Raw genomic sequence first — 21,696 nt, forward strand, 5'->3', positions numbered from 1 at the left:
TTTATATGCTCATGAGCTCCTCCAGGGCAGAGGCTGGCTCTGTTTCATATCTGCATCCCTCCTGCCCAACCCCCATGCTCAATAAATGTTTGATGAATAACTGAAGGAAAGAATGTTCATCATCAGAAAATTGCTCATCAGAGCCCTGTACATCAGTGTTGCCAAGAGATGTTTCATCAAATGTGGTTTCTCAGTGTCAGTATCTAATGCTGTCCTGATTCATCCTGAAGCATCAGAAATGCAGAAGTGCTTGCAAGGGATAGAAGAAAGGCATTTTATTTGTTAAACAGAAAATCAGGGTATGAGATGGAACACTAAGATATGCAAATGCCTATCTTCTTTGTAGGAGAACCTGAGAGAATCGTGCTGGAATATTTTGAAATTAATTCGGCCTGAGTGTCTGTGGAGTTTAAATGCAGCCCTCAGGAGAGTAAATAATGCAGAATGTGAAACCGGAAAGGAGATTGGAGATGCACCAGTAAAAGCTCCTTTCAGCCCAACTTCTGCACCAGATCATTCTAGTTGGTAGGATACCCATGTAATTTGCAAAGATTAAAACCTGTTGCAAGAAAAGTAGCCCAAGAACACGATTTAATCACGTAAGAGGCTTCCAGCCTCCTCTGGCCTTGTCAACAGTACTTCCTAACCAGGGAGAGCTTGTGGACAGATTCCGGTTGCTTGATAAACATCAATCATTTTGCATTAAACAAAAAAATTCACATATGTTAATCTTTAAATATCAGGCAAGAGTGGCTGCTCTGGGTTTGCAAATGAGGGATTTAAAAATATTATTTCCAAACAGTTCCCCTTGGTAGAAAGATCAAAGATGTGACTGCCAAACCACCCTGGGAGTTAATTAGATATATATGTAAGTGGCTGAAAATTGCCCAGGCTCCAGGATTCCACATTCCAATATGGCCTGCTTTGCCGGTCACTGTGTCCTTTCAAGTAGGAACCACATGGGGCTGCCTGTTCAAGGCCATGTGCTGAGATGAGAAAAGGAAAGAGCTAGATTTGGGGGTGTCTTTGCCTTGAGTATGTCCATTTTAGGGGGGGATGTTCCTTTCTCTGCCCCGGTCAGGGATGGACAGATGAGATGAAGGCCAGCCAGGGGCACCCAGGCATCTGGGACTGGAGATGGAGAGATGAGTCACTTCAGCCTGAGACCTTGGGGGCATGTCTGTCTATGAGGGTTGGAAACAGGCGGAGGTGCCTGTGTGTGTGGGGCTGGGATATGAAGCAGCCTGTGTTTGTATGCGACCAGCCTGTTTGAACTCCGGCTCCATCCTTCAGGCCCTATGATCTTGGCCAGGTCACTTCATCTCATTTTGTCCCAATTGGGATGGAGTTGCTATGTTTATGAACACTGCACTTCATGAGGTTGGACGCAGCGGAGCTGAGGAGCTCTGTGTCCCTGGTGGTTCTGGACCTTTTCGGAGGAGCAAGGCTTCCAAAGAGGCCAGGGAGCTCACTTCAGTTCAACAACACTCATATCCTGGTGACACCAAGTCTCCAGCGTGGCAGGTGAATGGCTGGGCCATGATCTCCAGGGGCTATTCCGGGGCTGCCCGGGGCCACTTTCCCTCCTCCCCGTGAGCTGAAGCAGCATGTTCAACTATTAGAGGACTCCCAGCCACACGTGTCAATCTGCCTGACCCACAACCACCAGAAGCTGGGTATCTTGGTTCAGCCTCAGACCTTGCCCTGAGAGGAGATCTCGGTGGCCAGGTAGGGCCATAAGGACCCTGGGGCCACTCACAGAGGAGAGGGAGAAGGGAACAGCTCAATGTTCAGACTGCATTTCTGCCTCCTGCTGGCTCTTCTTCCTGCCTCTCTCCCCCTTCTAGAAGCTCCCCTTCCCATTCAGCCTCACAATCTCTGCCACAGGGGCATTCAAAAGCCCACACCTACACATGCCAGTCCCCTGCCGCACATCTTCCTGCCCACAGGCTCAAGTCCAGGCTCATGTGCAGCTACTCCCAGCCCCCCGTGCCGTCCAGGCCCCACTACACCTGACTATCCGCAGCTCTCTGAACATAGCTGGGGTTTGATGCTTCACGGCTTCTGCACATGCTGTTCCCTTTCCCTGGAATGCCCTTCACTATTTTCATATGGAGCACACTCCTACACATTCTTCAAGGTTCAAGCTAAGTGCTGTCTCTTCTGAAAAGCCAGCAGCCCTGGTCTGGCTCCCTACCCGCCATCTTCCTGGACATTCCCAGGAGGAAGCTGAGCTCACGGGCCCAGCAGGCTCGGCTGAAGGCAGCAGAGAACGGCCTGATGTGAGCCCCTGCCCAGCCTCCCTAGATGGTATGATGCCCACTTCACCCCAGCAAAGTCAGCCCCACTCACCTCCACAGGAATATGTGTCCATTTCCCTCTGTTGCCTCCAGTCTGCAGGCCGATTTTGCACCTAGCCTGAGCTGGGAAACACCAGCCAGCAAGCACACATCCAGCCTTCCTCCCTGACCACATGCCTCCAGCCCTGTCTCTGCCTGAGGAGAAATACAGCCCCATCCCGTGTCACTCAGGGCTAGACACCTGGCAGGGGACAGTGACAAAGGCTACCGCTGGGCAGAGTGTGGGGTCAGAAAAAGTGCTTCAGTGAGAGAGAGGGAGGCGGGAGGAAGATGTGCCCTGTATTCTCAAACCTCAGCCCTGACCCTGACCTTCTTCCCGGTGGCCACTGCTAAGTAAAAAGGAGAACCTGGGGGCGCCTGGGTGGCGCAGTCGGTTAAGCGTCCGACTTCAGCCAGGTCACGATCTCGCGGTCCGTGAGTTCCAGCCCCGCATCGGGCTCTGGGCTGATGGCTCAGAGCCTGGAGCCTGTTTCCGATTCTGTGTCTCCCTCTCTCTCTGCCTCTCCCCCATTCATGCTCTGTCTCTCTCTGTCCCAAAAAAATAAAATAAAAAAAAAAAAAAAAAAGGAGAACCTGAAATAGTTCGCGGATAGTACCCAACATGAACACGTTGGGCATGTTATTTACCGTCTTTGTGTCTCATTTTCTTCATGGTACCTACATGCAGCTGTTTGGAGGAATAAATAAGCAAATACACACCCCGTGCTTAGAAGTTCTGGCACAGAGTAAGCACTGTATGAAGGCTGGCTGCCATTCTTACTGGGACAGACTATTACAGTTCACCACACAGGGAGGAGCACGGCAGGAGCCACCAGTCCTGGTGCACCATATTCCCTCTCATGGAGCCCCATACATTATGCAAGCCCAGCCGGGACTCGGAGCTGCCCCACACATCTCCCACCTGCCCTTGGAAGTGCTCCCATTTGGCTCCCTGTGCTGCTCCCCAGCCATCTGCTTTCCTGGGGGGTCACAAAGCCCTTGTCTGGACTCTGGCTCCTGCTTTCTGAGTAGCCCTTAAATCTATGGCCTTGTTTCGAACTCAGTATTGACCTTCCTCACTCATTCAGGACCCAACTCAGTCCTCTGGATGCATACACCCAGATCACGGATCAAAGGTTCCCCTACCCATAGAATATGATGCAGCCGGGACCTGTCCTGCCCCCCCCTCACCCCCCCCCCCCCCCACGGGGAGAGTAACTGCCAGTCCCTTCCAGTGCCCACCAGCTTCCTCCTCCCCAGGGTGGCAGCACCTTGCTGGGAGGCTGAGTCAGGGTCTCTTCTACTTGGTCCCACGAATACACTTATTCCCTTTCTGACTTCCCTGGAAGCTTCTACCATATACTGTCCTCTGATGCCTTAGAAGCCCGTGGGCCCCCTCACTTCCTGTTCTGAACACTTCTGCTGCACTGCCTGGGAGGTGGGTGTCCCTACCTATGGGGGAAAACTGGCCCTAACTTAGTGGAATCCTGGGGGCTGGGAGCCTCTGGGCTGAGGCCCAGGTCCTCTTCAAAGCTGAATCATGGTGGGCCATCCCAACTGGGCATCTTGATCCTTGGACATCATTTTGTAACTGGGCTAATGGAGAGCTGGAAGTCAAATATGGGCCTCAGAACTGATGGAGGCTTAATACGGGAATGCCTCCTGTTCACCATTGTACACACTGCCCTTTGAGGAAGCCTCCTCCCCTAGAGTGAGCCCATTCTGGGAGGAAGGCAGAGCAGGGCACAGACCAGAGGTGCCTCGGCACTGTCTATACCTGGGACACTGGGCTTCATCCCAGGAGATAGGGCGTGTGGAGAGGAAATGTGAGAGTTTAAAGACAGAGAGGCCTAAATCTAACTTCCAGCCCTGATCCTTACTGTGTGACTTTGGGCACATGACTTCCCTCTCTGAGCCTATCTCCATGTATCTACAAATTAAACAAAACGATAATAAAACAATAATAACAACCACAACAACAATTCCCCTTTTAGCGCCAATATCAGGAGCCAATGAGCTAATGTACATAAAATGTCTGGCACATAGTCAGTGCCCAGTAAATCCCGGGAGTCCCAGCCTCCCTGTTGCCACCATGTCCCTTTCCTCCTTGTCTCCTCCCACATGTTCCCTGGCCCCTTAGATCTTCTCCACCTTCTGCTTTCCTGCTGCCCTTCATGGGGGCTCTGGGGCTGTTACCTGAGAGAACTGCCAGTGAAGCTTCATTCTCTTGGCTTTGGCATAACTGCACTCGATGAGCCGTGGCCGACTGTTGACATCCACCAGGCACCGGTTGTCATCATCGTCGACCGTGGGGCTCAGGATGCCCACATGGATCTGCTGACTGCTCGTGTAGTACACGTTCTGGGGGTGGGGGAAGAATGTGGTTAAAATGCAGTGGCCAGAGAGATGGGGGCGGCCAGTGGGTATTCTCCCTGGCAGCTAGCGAAGAGAGCACAGTCCAGTGGTCTTCAAGTTATTTTCTACTGCAAAGGGCAAGAAGAGGAAACCCTTTAACATCATGATCCAGGATAGTATCTGGTCCACATGTGTTCTGAAACAAAATTTTCAGGAAATAAAACTTATTCTTACCATATGCAATGCAATCTGATATTTTCTATTCTATTCTTTCAGTGAAAAGCGTTGGTCATAACCTTTCAAATAGATTTCACCACCCACAGTTTAAAAAGCATGGCTTGAATCCATTATTTGCAGGCTTGCTGACTTCCTCCCTCCATAAATATCTTGTGCAAGATACTGTGGTTGGCCAGTAGATAAAGAGAAAAGACCTGTGCCATGCCTTAGGGAGTTCAGAGTCCTATAAAACATAATTTCCATCTAGACTAAGACTGTGTAGACCAAGAATTGGCAAACTTTTTCTTAAAGGGGCAGGTGGCAAGTAATTTTGGCTTTGCAGTGTGTTGGGAGGTCCTGAAGACCACTCCCAGGTTTGAAGATTTGATAGGGCTCACAAGACTCAGCACATATTTGTACTCACAGCTGTGAATTATTTTAGCAAAAGGATACAAATCATATTGGCAAAGGGAAAAGGCACCTGGGGCAAAGCCTGGGGGAAACCAGGTGGAAGTTTCCAAAGGTACTCTCCTAGTGGTCACAAGGATACACTTAATTCCCCCCAGCAAGTAGCTGAGAAACACGTGCGAGATGTTTTCTACCTGGAAAGTTCTTAGAGACTCAGCTGGGCTTTTTTTTTTTATCAGGGCTGGTCATGTACACAGCCTCTGCCAGGCACATACCAAAATTCCAGATTCCCAGAAGGAAAGCACATGTTAGCACAAACTGTACATTGCTTGTACAGTCTGGTTAGGCATAGTGAACCACTCTTATAGATCTGGGGATGGTGGGAACCTCCTGAAATCCAAGTTCCAAGCAGGCCTTTCAAAGGACAGCAGTCAGCCCCACTGTGTTAACTCTTTTCTGCACAGAAGGCCATACAGTCTGAAAACTCAACTCTGCCATTGTAGCATGAACACAGCCACAGACAATACGTGAATGAATGGCTGTTAGGAGAATGCTTCAATTACAAAAATAAGGGCTGTGCCATGGGCTGTAGTTTATTGGCTCTGGTCTAGAAGAAAGCCACAAGACCCTTGGCCTTCCAAGTTTCCAGTCTCTTCCCTCAACCTTCAGTCATGGTTCCAAAGAAAAGGGCTCTGAGGGAGAAGTCATAAGGTTCTGTGAGTTTTTCTCTTCATATTACTAAAGAAATGAACACCCCCACTTATGATTAGACCCCAGGGGCAAATTGAGATACTACATTTCTTTGCTTTAGGTTAGAGTTCAGGGTGAGCCCTCTTGTTATCTTCATATATTAAAACATTCTTATTGGTAAATATTTTTGATTAATTCCAAATAAGAATATAAAGCATTTCTTGTTTTAGTAGAAGAGGGACTTATATATATATTATATATATTAATGTATTATATATGTATATTATGTATATATTTTAATGTTTATTTTTTTTTTCCTTTTTTTTTTTTTTAAATTTTTTTTTTTTTTTCAACGTTTTTATTTTTGGGACAGAGAGAGACAGAGCATGAACGGGGGAGGGGCAGAGAGAGAGGGAGACACAGAATCGGAAACAGGCTCCAGGCTCTGAGCCATCAGCCCAGAGCCCGACGCGGGGCTCGAACTCACGGACCGCGAGATCGTGACCTGGCTGAAGTCGGACGCTTAACCGACTGCGCCACCCAGGCGCCCCTAATGTTTATTTTTAAGAGCACAGGCGGGGGAAGGGCAGAGAGAGGGGGAGACACAGAATCTGAAGCAGCAGGGCTTGAACCCATGAACCACGAGATCATGACCTGAGCTGAAGTCGGACACTCAACTGACTGAGCCACCCAGGCACCCGACATCATTAGAAGAGGGACTTTTAAACGTGAGTGTGGGACATAAAAGGGATTGTGGGGTGAGAAGGGCAGTGCAGGGAAGGTAGGTAAGGAGTGGTCCTTGGGGGCATGTTCTTTCTGACCTTTGGAAGTCCAAGGAGGGCATGGAGAGGCAGGTAGGATCACCCTTCAGACATAAGAAGATCCTCAGGCCAGTGTATCAGTCAAGGCCCTAACTGGAAACAGATGGCACACTCAAGGTGGGGGAATCCAAAGAGGGTATAATAAAGGCACAAGTCTCAATGATGTGGGTAGGATGTAAGGCAACCATAGGGATAGTATAGTTCCCTGAGAATAATAACATGGAGCTATTACCACTCCTAGACCCCAAGGGATGAGAGAAGAGAGAAGTTACCAGAATCTGTAAAAGTCATCTAGAGAGGGTTGACTTGGAAGAAGGCTTCAGGGATGGAGGGGTTTGATGAGTGGTGGTGAATAAATAACCCAACTTTACTCTCCCCCCTCCTCACTTGATTCTTCTGCTGGGTCAGCCAATTGGCAGAACCCTGCTGGAAGCCAAAGAACATGGGAGCCCACTGAAACATTCCATAAAGTCAGAGTCCTAGAGTAGAAGGAAAGGATGGAGAGTGGATCTGGAGAGACAAAGAGAAGACACTCATTACAGGAAGGATGCACTCTCTCAAATCATCTTACAAGTTATCAGATTTGGGAATCCATGGAAATAGGCATTTAACTACTGAGATGACTGATTCTTCCCATAATAGAGGTGACCAAAGTTCTGAGCAGAGGCCAAATGTAGAAGGCCTGGCTCCAGTGTGGACATGTGACCAGAACACAGGGGCAAGAGGGTCCTATTCAGAACCCATATTGAGTGAGAGACCCTCCAGTGTGTGGTCTGGATTTCCAGTTCACCACTAAGGAAAGCCAATGACCTGCTGTGGCTTCCAGTTTATTGGAGGTGAGGGAGAATATGATGACTGGTCAGATTTACGAATTTAAATAGATGCTGGTAGACATCTCATTCCTCCATCCATCCACCGTCCATCCATTCATCTGTCTGTCCAACAACAATCTCTAAGTTGAGATCTGAGGATAATAGAGATGAGAAAGCTATAGTCCCTGTCCTGGATGATCCAAGAGCCAAGGTGGGGAAACTAACATTTCAGGAAATAATGGCTCTAATCACACTAAAATGAGCATTGTCTGTGCTTCCTCCATTCACCTAACCCAACTCTCGCTCCTTTGAAAATAGAAATAAAAACACCACCTCCTGAAAGCCTTCCACGAATATGCAAAAGCATGGGGCCTCTCAGCCTGCCACCTGAGCCTCTCTCCAAAAAGTGCAGAGCTGCTCATGACGTTGGGTTGAATGCCCCACGCTCTCTCCTCAGGACAGAGTGTAGCTCTCAGTCACCCTGTTTACCGGGACCCAGATTTCCCGAGGCTCGGCAGTGTGGGCTGCCTGACAAGGACAGCTAGGAAGCTAGTGACTGCCATCCTTCTTTCATCGCTGTCACCAGGGCCTGACTCTGGTCTCCGGGGCAGGTTGTAGAGACACAAGCGGCTGTGCAGGTAATAGCTGAAATCAGTTTTATTCACTTAGCTGCTCTGAAGTGCTTGGGGGCGACGCTTGGAGAGGCACCCGTGCGGTTCCTATCTGGCACAGCTGTCACTGGAGCTGCTTATTGCTCCGGAGTCTGGGAGAATCATAACAGGGACAGACAGTTGTTATTTAAAAGCAAACACCAAAGTGCATCTTGAGTGGTGTCACCATGAAGCTTGCAGAACAGAGAGAGAGATTCGGCAGAGGACGCTCTCAAGTGGTCCCTTGGGCACCTCAGAAGTCCAGCCAGCAGTGGATTGAATCGGTAAACGGCCTGAACACAAAGGAGGGGCACCAGTTTCGTACAAGATGCCCCACTTTTGGTACCAGCAGGCCCAGGAAGCACCGCTACACTTTCTGAATAACGGGGAGCCCGGAAGGTTTAAGCAAGCAAGGACCTAGAACCGTGGTTCTCAGGGAGGGGTGGTTTTGTCGACCAGGGCATATCTAGCGATGTCTGGGGACATCTGTGGTTGTCATGAGAACGGGGGAGGGACGCTGCTACTGGCATCCAGGCGGTAGAGGTCAGGGACACTCGCTGCTCGACATCCTACCCCGTACCCAACAGCCCCCCACAGCGAAGACTGACCAGACCCTGGATGCGCAAGAATGCTGATGTTGAAAACCCCCGCCTTAGGTGGCTAATAACGAAAGCTGAGATGTTTGTAGTTCCTACTCTGTGCCAGAATCAAAGTCATTTGCATGCTTTATCCCACTGAATCCTGAAACAACTCTGAGGAGGGCGCCGCTGTCGTCCCCATCTTGTAGATGAGGAAACTGAGGCACGGGAAATTAAGTAAAAGTCCCACAGGTGGAGAGCAGTAGCTGAGATTCAAACTGAGGCAGTCTGACGCCAGAGCCACACCTGTGACTTTTTACCTCGCTTGCCTACCCACCTCCCTTGGGTCAGGGCAGCTCTAGCAGCCGGCCCAAGGGGGAGAGGCCAGGAGGCTGGCTTGGGAAGCTTCCCCTGTGATCTACGCGAGCCTGCACTGAGGAAGCAGAGGAGGGCTGGTGGCGCCTGTGGTACAAGAGGGTACAAAGCGCTTAGCCATTTTGGGATGAGCACTGGGTGTTGTATGGAAACTAATTTGACAATAAACTTCATATATTGAAAACAAAAACAAAAACAAAGTGCTTAGCCACATCCTCCAATAACTCCCCAGTCAGCAGCAGAGGGGGAGCTCATCCTGCCCGGGGATGTTTTACAAACCCTGGGGGCATAGAAACAATAGTCTGACCCCTTGGCTACTCCCCAGCTGCAAACTACTGACTCCGCTCATTCTTCAAGCAGCCCCATGAGGCCTGAGGCAGGCCTTCAAACCTGAGCCGGCACTTCCTTCTTTTTTTGTTTTTAATATGAAATTTATTGTCAAATTGGTTTTTCATACAACACCCAGTGCTCATCCCAACAGGTGCCCTCCTCAATGCCCATCACCCACTTTCCCCTCCCTCCCACCCCCCATCAACGCTCAGTTTGTTCTCAGTATTTAAGAGTCTCTTATGGTTTGCCTCCCCCACCCTAACTTTTTTTCCCCTTCCCCTCCCCCATGGTCTTCTGTTGAGTTTCTCAGGATCCACATAAGAGTGAAAACATATGGCGTTTGTCTTTCTCTGTATGACTTATTTCACTTAGCATCACACTCTCCAGTTCCATCCACGTTGCTACAAAAGGCCATATTTCATTCTTTCCTATTGCCAAGTAGTATCCCATTGTATATATAAACCCAAACTTCTTTATCCATTCATCAATTGGTGGACATTTAGCTCTTTCCAAAATTATGGAACGGGCACTTCCTTCTGATGCTTGGAAGGAAAAGGGAGAAAGCACATGCAGGGTGACAGAACAGACACATCCGTGTCTTGGGGCTCACACCAGTGGCATTTGCCTCTCCCTCAGGCCAGGGGCAGGAGTCATGACTAATAGCAAAGCCGCCGGCACACTCCTGCCCTCGGGGCCACAGAGGCAAGGCCAGGCAAACACCCCCAGAGCTGGAGGTCCGTCTTGCTCTGTCACTATATCTCCTGGACAAGCAAGGGCTCCCCCCTGACCCCTGTCAGCTGTCCTCAGCATCCCTTCCCTACCCGGCAGGCATGGAGGTGGGACCTGCTTGTGCCAGAGACTGAGCTATGGCCTTTTATAAGATCTGCCCTCCACCCCTATTAAACAGCACCTCCCTGACAGAAACTGCCACTGGCGGCCGAAACTTCTCCGGAAGGCAGGTGGGAGAAGAGAAGAAACATACTTTTGTGCACCCATATGCCAGGCCCTCTGCAGGGTACTTTCCATATCTGCGGTCACCTTCCAGTTGTAAGGATAAGGAAACTGAGGCTAAGAGGCTGTAAACATTTGGCCAGAGGCAAAGGCAGGCAGGTGCTCTCTCCCCGCTGCCTGGGGGAGGCTCCTGGGGAAGGCAGAGACCTTGGCAATTCAGTGCCTTCACCCCACTCTCGGGTGGGCCACCCCAGATGGTCTCGTCTCCCCCAGCCCTCAGCAGAACCTCCCCAGAGCAGAGGCCAAGACGGGCAGAGGGAGAGGGACGAGGGTCTCCCAGACAAGTCAGGAACATGGAGCAAAATGGGGTTTGTTAAATGACTTAATAATATGGTTTCAAGGTGCAACAGAAGTCCCAGCTCCCTTCCAAACAAAGGCCAGGTGGATTTTGAGCAGCTTTATTTCCTTCATTAAGTGATGTTTCCTTGGCAACACTGCCGGGCCTACTGAGTGGCTGCCCTTGAAAAATAAGGTAAGGTAGAGACATTGAAAGACACGGGGCAGCAGTGGTGGTATTTGGCTGAAAACTCCCTCAGCCTAGAGGGTGGTGAGGGGATGGAAGGCAGAGAGTCATTGTGGGACACTCTTTACAAGAGGTTCTAGAACCTACCACAGGGAGAAAACTTTATTTGCAGGGTGCTTTCATGGGAAACATGACCGAGGGTGAAGCAGAGTCTTTGTGGTTATTTCTTTGGATACTTGCAGGATATCTGTAGGTACCCTGGAGGATTGTTGCTGCCCAACAAAGACTTAAGAGACCAGCTCTCTGTGGGGGTGGGGGGACACACCAGGGGAGTGAAAGTCTCGGGGTGGAAAATTACAAACAATGGTGCAATTACAAAGAGTCAAAATGGCAGGGGCGGGGAGGAGGGCTGTTAGTAAAGATCACTAAAGGGAGAGCCAATCTCTGGGGCTACTGCATGGTGGGCTTCTTAGAGGAGAGGATGGGTGCTGGGCTTTGGAAGAAGAGAAAGATCTGTGAGCAAATGAAATGGGGGAGGAGAGAGGGATCAAAGCGACATACTCCTAAATGCAATCAAGCTAAGGCATTGCCCTCTACCTTGCACAGTAGAATCACCTGGGGAGCTTTGAAAAGTATAAATCCGGGGCGCCTGGGTGGCTCGGTTGGTTAAATATTCGACTCTTGGTTTCAGGTCAGGTCACGATCTCAGTTTGTGGGTTTGAGCTCTGCAAGCTCGGAGCCTGCTTGAAATTCTCTCCCTCTCTCTCTGCCCTTCCCTGCTCGTGTGTGAGTGCTCTCGCTTGTTCATGCTCTCTCTCTCAAAAAATACATAAAACTTAAAAAGTATAGATGCGGGGCGCCTGGGTGGCTCAGTGGTTAAGTATTTGACTCTTGGTTTCGGGTCAGGTCACAATCTCACAGTTTGTGGATTTGAGCTCTGCTCTGTAAGTAGGGAGCCTGCCTGAGATTCTCTTCCCTCTCTCTGCCCTTCCCTGCTGTGTTTGAGCACTCTCTCTTTCTTGCTCTCAAAATACATAAAACTTAAAGTGTAAATCCAGGTGCCTGGGTGGCTCAGTTAAGTATTCGACTCTTGGTTTCAGCTCAGGTCATGATCTCCTAGTTTGTGGGTCTGAGCTCTGCTCTGTGAGCATGGAGCCTTCTTGAAATTCTTTCTCCCTCTCTCTCTGCCCTTCCCTGCTCATGTGTGTGTTCTCTCTCTCTCTCAAATTAAAAAATATATATATAAATATAAAACTTAAAAATTCAGGGGTGCTTGCGTGGCTCAGTCATTAAGTACTTGACTCTCAGTTTCAGCTCAGGTCATGATCTCACAGTTTGGCTTTGAGCTCTGCTCTGAAGGTGGAGCCTGCTTGGAATTCTATCTCCCTCTCTCTCTGCCCTTCCCTGCTAGTGTGTGAGTATGCACACACATGCTCTCTCAAATATGAAACTTAAAAATACATACAAATTAGGGGCACCTGGGTATCTCAAATCTTAAGTATTTGACACTTGGTTTCAGGTCAGCTCGTGATCTGAGTTTGGGTTTGAGCTCTGCTCTGTGAACGTGAAGAGTACTTGAAATTCTCTCTCTGACCTTCCCTGCTCATGTGCATATGTGCATGCTCGCACTCTCTCTCTCTCTCTCTCAATAAGGAAAAGGATAAATCAGTTTTAGCAGGTGAGACCTAGGCATGCGGGGTGTTCCAGGTGATTCCAATGTGTAGCTGGGGTTGACACTAGCTGTATGAAGGACATTTTGGGGCAGCCCAGGGAGGAAACATGGGGACAGCACTTATGACCACCTGGATTCCAAGCCTCACATTGTGGGACCAACGGGGATCCCCATCTTCAGGGGCATGGTTTCCAAGACTCTGATGTGGGTGGCCAAGGTGGTAGGAAGCACCACTGTTTAGGACCATAGTTCCTAAAGTGTGGTCCTAGCATCATCTGGGAACTTGATAGAAATGCACATTTTGAGCCCAACCCCGGACCTGCTGAATCAAACTCTGAGCGGGGCCCAGGAGTCTGTATTTTAACAAGCCCTCCATGTGAGTCTGTGAACATTTGAGAACCGCTTGGTCCAGGTGAAGGTGGTCGCGTGGGACAGAGTCAGGTGGACCCGCGTCTTCACTCAGCACCTCCGCCCTCCCTTTGTAGCTGGGAAACCACTCTAAGCCTCAGTTTCCTGACCTGTAAAATGCGACTGTGAGGATTATGATATTGATGGCCCCCAGTCTGGTCACAGGGCCTGCGGGGCACAGAACAAGGCAGGAGGGACGGAGGTCTTCATAGGAGGGCAAGAAGAGACACAGGGAAGGGACTGCTTCCAGCTGCCCTGCCCCAACCCCCTCCTCTCTGCCTGGCCAGTGGATCTGTGGGTAAGAATTCATGGAAACAGCAGGCAGGGAGCAGGGGGAGGGGCAGAGAGGGAGTAGAGGCTTGCTTTATTAAATCTCAATTTAGAGTAGTGACTCTGACATCTGTAATGTGTGCTGGAAATGGGCTGTTTGTCCTCTTTACCGAGAATGAGCTGCTGGCCCCTCTGCAGATAGGGCAAGCTGATTTAAGGGTTTGGTTACTAGTCATTAACCCCTCGACACAGAGGTTAGTTACAGTGCTGAGGGCTGCGGGGCACTGATGCTAAATCAGCAGTGAAGGGGAGTCATTTCCAAAATGATCTCGTGTTCACTAAGCACAGAACCAGGTACATCAAGGGAATGAAAACCTGTATAAACATTCTGTTTGCCATAGCTGTGAAGGAGCACAAGTGTGGAAAGCAAGGTCCCTAGCTCAAGGCCTCCCCTCCCCCTCCTTGTAAGCCCATTTCCCTGGTGGAGGGGAACAGGTGGGGCTAAGCACGTGAGTCCCCCAGGTGTGTGGGGGGAGGTGTATAATCGGCACTCAGCACATCGATCCGGTTTAATTAGCAAACACGCCTTCGTGCCCACTAGCGTGTGGCCTGAGACGGGCAATGGGGAAACAGGGGAGAAAGACACATGCATCCTCCCTCGGGGAGCCTGGTGGGGAGACAGGCCTGCTGTGAAGGGAAGAGAATAGCCTCATGGCCAGGCTTAGAGCAGAGTAAGAGCAGGTCAAAATGCCAGAGGGGCCAGAGCTGGAGTGATTTACTCCATCTGGGGCTAGTTGGTGAGTGAGGAGTTTCGAGAAGAGCCGAGGAGAGAGTAGTTTTCCCAGACAAGTGACAGGGGTGAGGGACTGCTGTCAGAAGGGACAGGACAAGCCAAGTCAGAGGCTCGGCACTACCTTGCCATGTTGGGTGAAAGAGGGGTCCCTACGGGGGTGGGGAGAGAAGGCCAGACGAGCAGCTCGGGGCTGAAGAGTTCAGACAGCACATGTGAGCTCTGACTTCAGGTTAACTGTCCGTCCCGCCTCACAAGGCTCTCCCTTGTGAGCGCCTATGAGGAATCCTCAGAGTGGTTTGGGTCAGAACCATCCAGGGTGCCCGGAAAGTGAGCTGGGGTAGAGGTGACATGGCCACCTCTGCAGGCTTGTTTGGAGGAGGTCACTCATGAGGCCATGGGGAGAAAAGTGAGCTTTGGACTAGGGTGTTGTGTTGGAACATCAGACTGAATAGAGACGACTAAGCAATGCCCGTTTTCTGCCCCCCACTGTGCACCTGAGCAGGACAGCCAGGCAAACAGCTGCTCAGCACGATTTCTGGGCTTGGAAAGTTTGACTTAGATTCACAGCTTGCGTGTCTCATTCTGGGCCTTGTACCCACAGGGGTGGGGAAGGGGCAGCCATCTCTCCACCACGGTCTATGAGGCTGTTTGCAGACCAGTCAACCCAGTCAGCAACCTGAACCCCTCACCTAGCTCTGCCTTCTCTTTCTGTGTCATTCTGAGCTCCTGGTGTCGCCTGGCCTCCGTGTTTCCCCTGCCAGCCCCTTTGTCCCCAGGAGAAAGCCAGGCAGCAGGGGTCATCCTGGGCTTCCCACATGGAAACCTAGCAGGAACGGATTACCAGTGAGAGCAGAGACCAACTGGAGGAGGCCGCTGCAGGATTCTTGATGCTAGGAACTTTATCTGCTATCTTGCAACAGCATTTTGCCTCATTTGGACCATAATGGTAGGCCTATTTCAGTTGGCTGGTCAGGGTACTCCATTGCCCTGGTTCTAGAATGGACATGTTGATCAGTCTGGGTCAATAAAAGTCCTCCCTCAGATTTTCTATTTGTGGGATCATGCTGGAAGGCTCTAGGCCCTGAGCTACTGTTGCTTTCTTCCTCAGGTAAATCAGGGAAGTCCCTTCCCCTTGAAAATAGGAGAGACTAAGGTTACATATGAAGGGAACCATAGCCAGAATAGGAGGAGGGCAGGCAGGGGGGAGAGAGAGAAGAGGAGGAGGAGGAGGAGGAGAGGGGAAGGGAAGGGAAGAGTACAGCAAGCTTCATTCCTGCCCCTGGATCCAGCCCTGCCTGAGGTTGGAGACAGACACGGACTTGTCCGTTAGAGGAGATAAAAACTTTTTTGCATTTGAGTGTTGGGTCTTTGTCATTTGCAACTAAGAGTCTTGATTAATCTAGAATACCCAGGAGACCTTTCAAGAACGCCCAAAGGGGATGAACCAAAAGGATCAAATCACAGTGGTCTTTAGCTACTGGGTGAATGTAAATGGCATGTGTGTACATGTTTTATTCATTTATTATAAAGCAAGGCACCTGTTTTAATAATTACTGAAGTTCATGAATTTATGGTTTTTAAAAAAAAAATTTTTTTTTCAACATTTATTTTTGGGACAGAGAGAGACAGAACATGAATGGGGGAGGGTCAGAGAGAGAGGGAGACACAGAATCGGAAACAGGTTCCAGGCTCTGAGCCATCAGCCCAGAGCCTGACGCGGGGCTCGAACTCACGGACTGCGAGATTGTGACCTGGCTGAAGTCGGACGCTTAACCGACTGCACCACCCAGGTGCCCCTATGGTTTTTTTTTTTTTTTTTTTTAAACAAGATAAAGATCCCCCTCATGTGCATGCCAGTATGCTTTCTTTAGTGAGTGAAAAGCTAGTGGGCCTGGAGGTTCACATAGCCTTAGTTAAGCACCTAGGAGTGGGCTGAGCATCTGAATATTACCTATCATGAAAGTATAAGAGAAGCTGAGAATTTCAGAGGAACCCCAAGTTATAGGAAAATAAGATTGGTGTGGCCCAGGATGAGACTAGGAACAGGTGCCCTGGACTGGGATCACTGCCTGAGCCGTCTTTTTCTGCAGCCTCCTGTGTCTGGGGAGCAGTGCTTGCTAATTGCCCCGACCTGGGCCTTAGCTGCTCATTCGGGTCCTGCTGCTTCCCCTCCCTCGCTCCTCCCGCTCTCTGCCTGTGCATTTCACAACAAGGTGAGAGGGTGCAGGGCCAGGGACTGGGGCAGGCAATTGTGAAGAGGTGGGAGGGGAGCGGGGGTCATCGCACTTGGCCTACAATGAGCTGGAGAAACACCGATGAGGCAGCTCTGTGGCTAAGACATGGATCCATAAGCTCTTACTGCTGAGGCCCCTGGAGCTGTCCCCATTCCTGCCACCCCTACCCCAGTCAAACTTCCTTTTGAGTCTATGTAGTGAATTACCCAGGTTTTCTATAATTGCACCCACCCTTCATTTAAAAAAAATTTTTTTTAACGTTTATTCATTTTTGAGACAGAGAGAGACAGAGCATGAATGGGGGAAGGTCAGAGAGAGAGGGAGACACAGAATCTGAAACAGGCTCCAGGCTCTGAGCTGTCAGCACAGAGCCCAACGTGGGGCTCGAACTCACGGACCGGGAGATCATGACCTGAACCGAAGTCGGATGCCCAACCGACTGAGCCACCCAGGCGCCCCCCACCCTTCATTTTTAACCAAAGCTGCCCACGTTTGTTTTAGTTGTTGCTGTTGATAATAACTCCCTCCCCTTGCATGAGCAAACAGCTCGTTTGTTCACTCGGACATTCGCTATCTTCAAGAAATTTCAAACACCTGCTGGACTGTTGGGTCCCGTTTTGGTCCCTATTTTGGAAGGTACTGCTCAGAGTCCTTCATAGCTGTATCTGCTTGTCTGATACAAGCTGTGTCTACCCACTAACAAACAGCTAAAATGGAGCATATCATGTGCACTTAGGAAAATGCCCTGGCATTCTTCATTTCCAAAACACAACCGTCTGCCAATTTGCTATCAGCTGGTGACAGTCAATGCATGCTCTTCAACCACTTGAACAGATTGACTCACTGCTCTGTCCTATGAAACTCCTCCTGTGTTCCCCTCCCGACAGAGCTATTACATGTCCCTGCATTGTTAGTGTCAGAATTGGCCACATGCCTTTAACGAATGGGAGTGGGAGAGACATGCTCCATTTCCAATCAAAAGCTTTAAGAGCAATTGTGATCTACCACATCTCTCCTCACTCTCTGCCATTGGACTGACAGCATCCCAGATGGGGGCTGCTGCTTCGGTCCCAGAAAAAGGAGAGGTGACACAGCTGGAGCTAAACCATGATGACCATAGAGCATGAGCAGGAAATAAGCATTTCTTGTAAGTCACTGAGATTTAGGGACCATCAGCCTAAGCTGAATGATAAATTGATACTATATGAGGGGTTCTATGAAACTCTAAAATATGGGACACTGACTTTGGGGCCAGAAAGTGGGCAGTGAGGAACCATCCCCGGAAGCTGGAAAGATGGCGTCCTCTTTTATGCAGGGGTGAGACATCTGGTATAACTGTTGCCTGTAGTAACTTGGTGGACTGTGTTTTTGATGAAGAGCATGCCTGTGTTCCTATTGGCTGCTTTTGACAAGGCTGCAAAAAGGGAGATCAGGTCAGCAAAGACTTGGACATGTAGCACGACCGAGAAATATTTGTTATTGTAAGCCACTGGGATTTCGAGGTCATGTGTTACTGGAGCATAACGAAGCCTGAACTGACCAACATCACGATTGTGCTATGCTCCCTCACCAAATAATCACACAAAAATAGAATCACAGAATGTGATGCAGGACCTTCAAACAACAAAGGACTTCAAAATAGATACCAAGAAAACTTGATCTAGTGGAGGGAGGGTAAGGAGTTGACTCAAAGATTGACTCTGGATCAGAACTGCCTAATTTGAGTGCCCCCTCTCATTGTTCACTAGCTGTGTGACTACAGACCATGTATTTGGCCCATTCATTCTTTCAATTTACTCATCTGTAAAAGCAGGCGATAATAACGGTACCTGTCGCACAGAGTTGTTGGGGGAATTGTATGAACTGAGCACTGGTTAGTGTTAGCCATTAGTAATGTTTTGTAACCTCTCTCCCATTGGGTTACCAGTTTCCCGAGGGTAGGAACCATGCTGGTCTTGCTCATTATTGTATCTATTGTCCAAACTGCTGTTTGATACATGATCTATACTCAAAACATTAGCTGATTGAATGTGTTAATAAACTATTCCAGGGACCTTGAACTCCAGGTGAGAAATCATCCAGGCTTCCTCCCTAGTACCTGTTTCATGTCACTCAAAGACTCCTCTAAGCTCTCTGTTCCATTTTAGACCAGCACCTTGGACAACACCTTCCATATAACTTTGTGGATTAATAGTTTAGACAGAATGGGATTCTCTCTCTCTAGGACAAGATTCTCAATATTTGTTCCCAAGACACCATCTGTGCCACACCTAATTCTTACCTGGACCCATGAGCAGTGATGGGGGTGGAGGGGCAGAGAGCTCAGTCATTTGGTGGCACACCACAACTGTTATCCTGCACTGAATTAAGAGTTTAGAATATTCCCAGGGAGGAGGGGTTGGGGGAAGAAGCGGGGAAGAGAGAGTGTATGTATGTGTTTGACTGAGATTTTAACATGTGAAGTCAATGATGGTCTGGACTCACCAGCAATCTCCGTGATCAGGAAGACGGGGGACAGAGCATGGAAACAAAACCTGCCCATTAAGACCCAGTAGGAAGAAGTCCGCTCAGAGATATAGAGCTCATGTGGATGAAATCTTGGTGCCTGATTCTGATTTGCAAATGTAAATCTCTCTTGTGCCTGATCCAACACTATCTGCATCTCTACCTCCCTCTGCCCTGAGAAGAGTATGACCTGTTTTACTGGGGAACAAAGGTCCAGCTCATGTCTTTACTAGATGTTACAGACCTCAGACAGCAGTGCCAGATAGATTGCACTATGATAAGGTATTAGGAAACTGAGGCCATTTGGGGGGAGATTTCTTTTCTCACCACACCTCAAGACAGGTGCTCAATAAATATTTTTGGATAAATGAGTGAGCAAATGAATGAAATAACACAGTGAATTTGAAAAGCCATTGTTCTATATTAGAATGGCCACAGTTTTCCCCATTCTTGCATGCAGACTCTGCCCTGTGAGGCTGGGCTTGGCCTTGTGACTTACTTTGGGCAATGACAAAATTTTCACAGCAAATGTGATGCAAGCAGAGACTCCTACAGGGATGCTTGCCCTTTCTTGGTGCTCTTAGAAACCCCTGTCACTGCCATCATGTGAAACAGCCTGGATCATCCTTTTGGATGATGAAACACACATGCTCCAGACCCTCCCTCCTTCCAGCTGACAGCCAGCCAACCTCTGGAGGCTGACTCAACTAGCTGACCAGCATTTGGCCACAGATGCCTGATTGAGCCCAGCTGAAACCATCAGAAGGCAGGGCCAGCCCACCCCACCCCACCCAGCTCAAATTGTTGACCTTCAGAGTCTTGAGCTAAATAGATGGATGTATCTTTTAGTTTAAATTTTTATTTTTTGAGAGTATGCATATGTGTGCCATGTACAAGCAGGAGAGGGGCGGAGGGAGAGAATCTTAAGTAAGCTCCATGCTTAGCACAGAGCCCGATGCAGGCTCCGTCTCATAATCATGACCTGGGCTGGAATCAAGAGTTAGACATTCAACCGACTGAGCCAACCAGGTGCTCCTAAATGGATGTATCTTAAGCCACTAAATTTTGGGGGGTAGTTTTCTAGGCAGCAAAAATGATACAGGTAGCTCCTTTCACAGGCATGTTTGTTAAATATATGGCACAGAGTGTAGGTACTCAGCAAACTGCTGTTACTTTTTCCTCCTGATTAATGAAAATAATTATACTAATGATATTATTTAATGACCTCTATGTCAGTGAAGCTAAATGCTTCACAGATACTTCTTCCATCCTCAAAATAACCCTGGATAAGTGGAATATTATCATCTCCTTTTTTAGGTGTGAAAACTGAATTAGACGGAGGTAAATGAATGCAGAGCAAGTAGCAAAGCTGGTAACTGGACTCAGGTCACCTGGCCCCAAACTCAGCTCCCAAGCACTACAATACCCTGCTTCTTACTAAAGGAGGAAAGGAAGGTTCCATTCTACCCCTTCCCACCTGCGGCCCCACTCCTGAAGTGCTCTTCCTGCTCTGCTTTTGTTTGTGCACATCCTACTCTTTGTCTGAGGTCCAGGTGTGGCTCCTCCTCCAGGAAGTCCTCCCTGACCTCTCCAGGTCACCATGACTCAGCCCTTTTTCTCCTTGGCAGCTGGGACTCTGATCCCTTCCAGTGGCAGAGGGGAAAGCTCCAGGAAGCCCTGCTGATCCTGGGCTGATGTGACCGGGATGGGGTTCGTTCACTATGAGAGCCTTAGGGGAGGGTACTTTGTGGGGCCCAAGGTGACTGCAGTAGCTGCATACAAGGAGATGGGGCTCCCCAATCTGATTCTGCTGTCCCTTTCCTTCCAGCCACCCTCTTAAACATCTGGTTTAACTTTTGGTGTCTTTGTGGGGCTTTCTCGTCCTCTCTCAACCCCTAATATGCTCTGTGCTTCTTTCTTGGCCAATCTTCCTTTGCTTCCCCCTGACTCTTAAACCTTCCCCAAATGCCTACAGAACACCCAGTATCTTTCAAGGACAGTCCTTTCCAGCCAAAAAGGACTTGTCCTTTCTCTACCCACACATGGCTTTTCCCGAAGGATAATGCTACTCTTGTGGGCTTTGACTCTGCTGCTTCTCCCATCAGGGACATGAGGCGGAGCTGGCAGTCTCCTCTCCCTGCAGCAGCGCCCCTTCTCCACCCCAGCCCTCCATCCCGTACAGAAACCTCCCCTCCTTAGGCCTCAGCCATCAGACCCCACTTATGCGCTGCCCGCTTTGTGCTTCTCACCCAAGTGCTTCCCAGGCAGTCCTCTGCTACCCTCCCACCGCTGCCATCCCGCTGGGCAGCTGCTCAGATGATGAACGGCCCCACCTGCACTGGGACCTCAGCCACGGGGAGGGCCACCTGTACTGCGCTTCAGTCACTCACACCCGGGGACCCTGGCTCTCAGTGCCTGGAACTGTTATCCCCTGAGATCTTCCCCTCCTCTGCCCTACGTTCCCCCAACCACCTGTCATCTTGATTACTCATTCTCTCACTTCCCGAATGCCTGCTCATCAATCTGACACTTTTGGAACAAGAACCCTTTTTTTTTTTCTTTCCTCCCCTACCTTCATTTCCCTCCCAGCCTCTCCACATTCCTAAAAGGCTGCACCCACATTCCTTCAACTATCCCCTTGCCAGCACCTTCCAGTCTTTCGTTCCTTATTCCTTCCGCCTTTGACACCCTGTGAGCCCCACCTCTGCAGCTGATTCGCCTTCTCCACACCCTCTCCCGGGATACTGGGCACACCCACGAAAAATC

General features: G+C 49.5%; 1 protein-coding gene across 2 annotated transcripts in view; it reads right to left on the reverse strand.

Annotated features, from left to right (window-relative positions):
* Positions 1-21,696, reverse strand: part of GALNT18 (polypeptide N-acetylgalactosaminyltransferase 18) — a 354,502-nt gene that overhangs the window by 12,206 nt on the left and 320,600 nt on the right. For both annotated transcript variants that reach the window (XM_043580668.1, XM_043580669.1), the window contains one exon: positions 4,536-4,700. In XM_043580668.1, coding sequence (XP_043436603.1) covers positions 4,536-4,700 — 165 coding nt within the window. The remainder of the gene's footprint in view (positions 1-4,535; positions 4,701-21,696) is intronic.

The sequence above is a fragment of the Prionailurus bengalensis genome, chromosome D1 (assembly GCF_016509475.1).
Source record: "Prionailurus bengalensis isolate Pbe53 chromosome D1, Fcat_Pben_1.1_paternal_pri, whole genome shotgun sequence".
Lineage (NCBI taxonomy): Eukaryota > Metazoa > Chordata > Mammalia > Carnivora > Felidae > Prionailurus > Prionailurus bengalensis.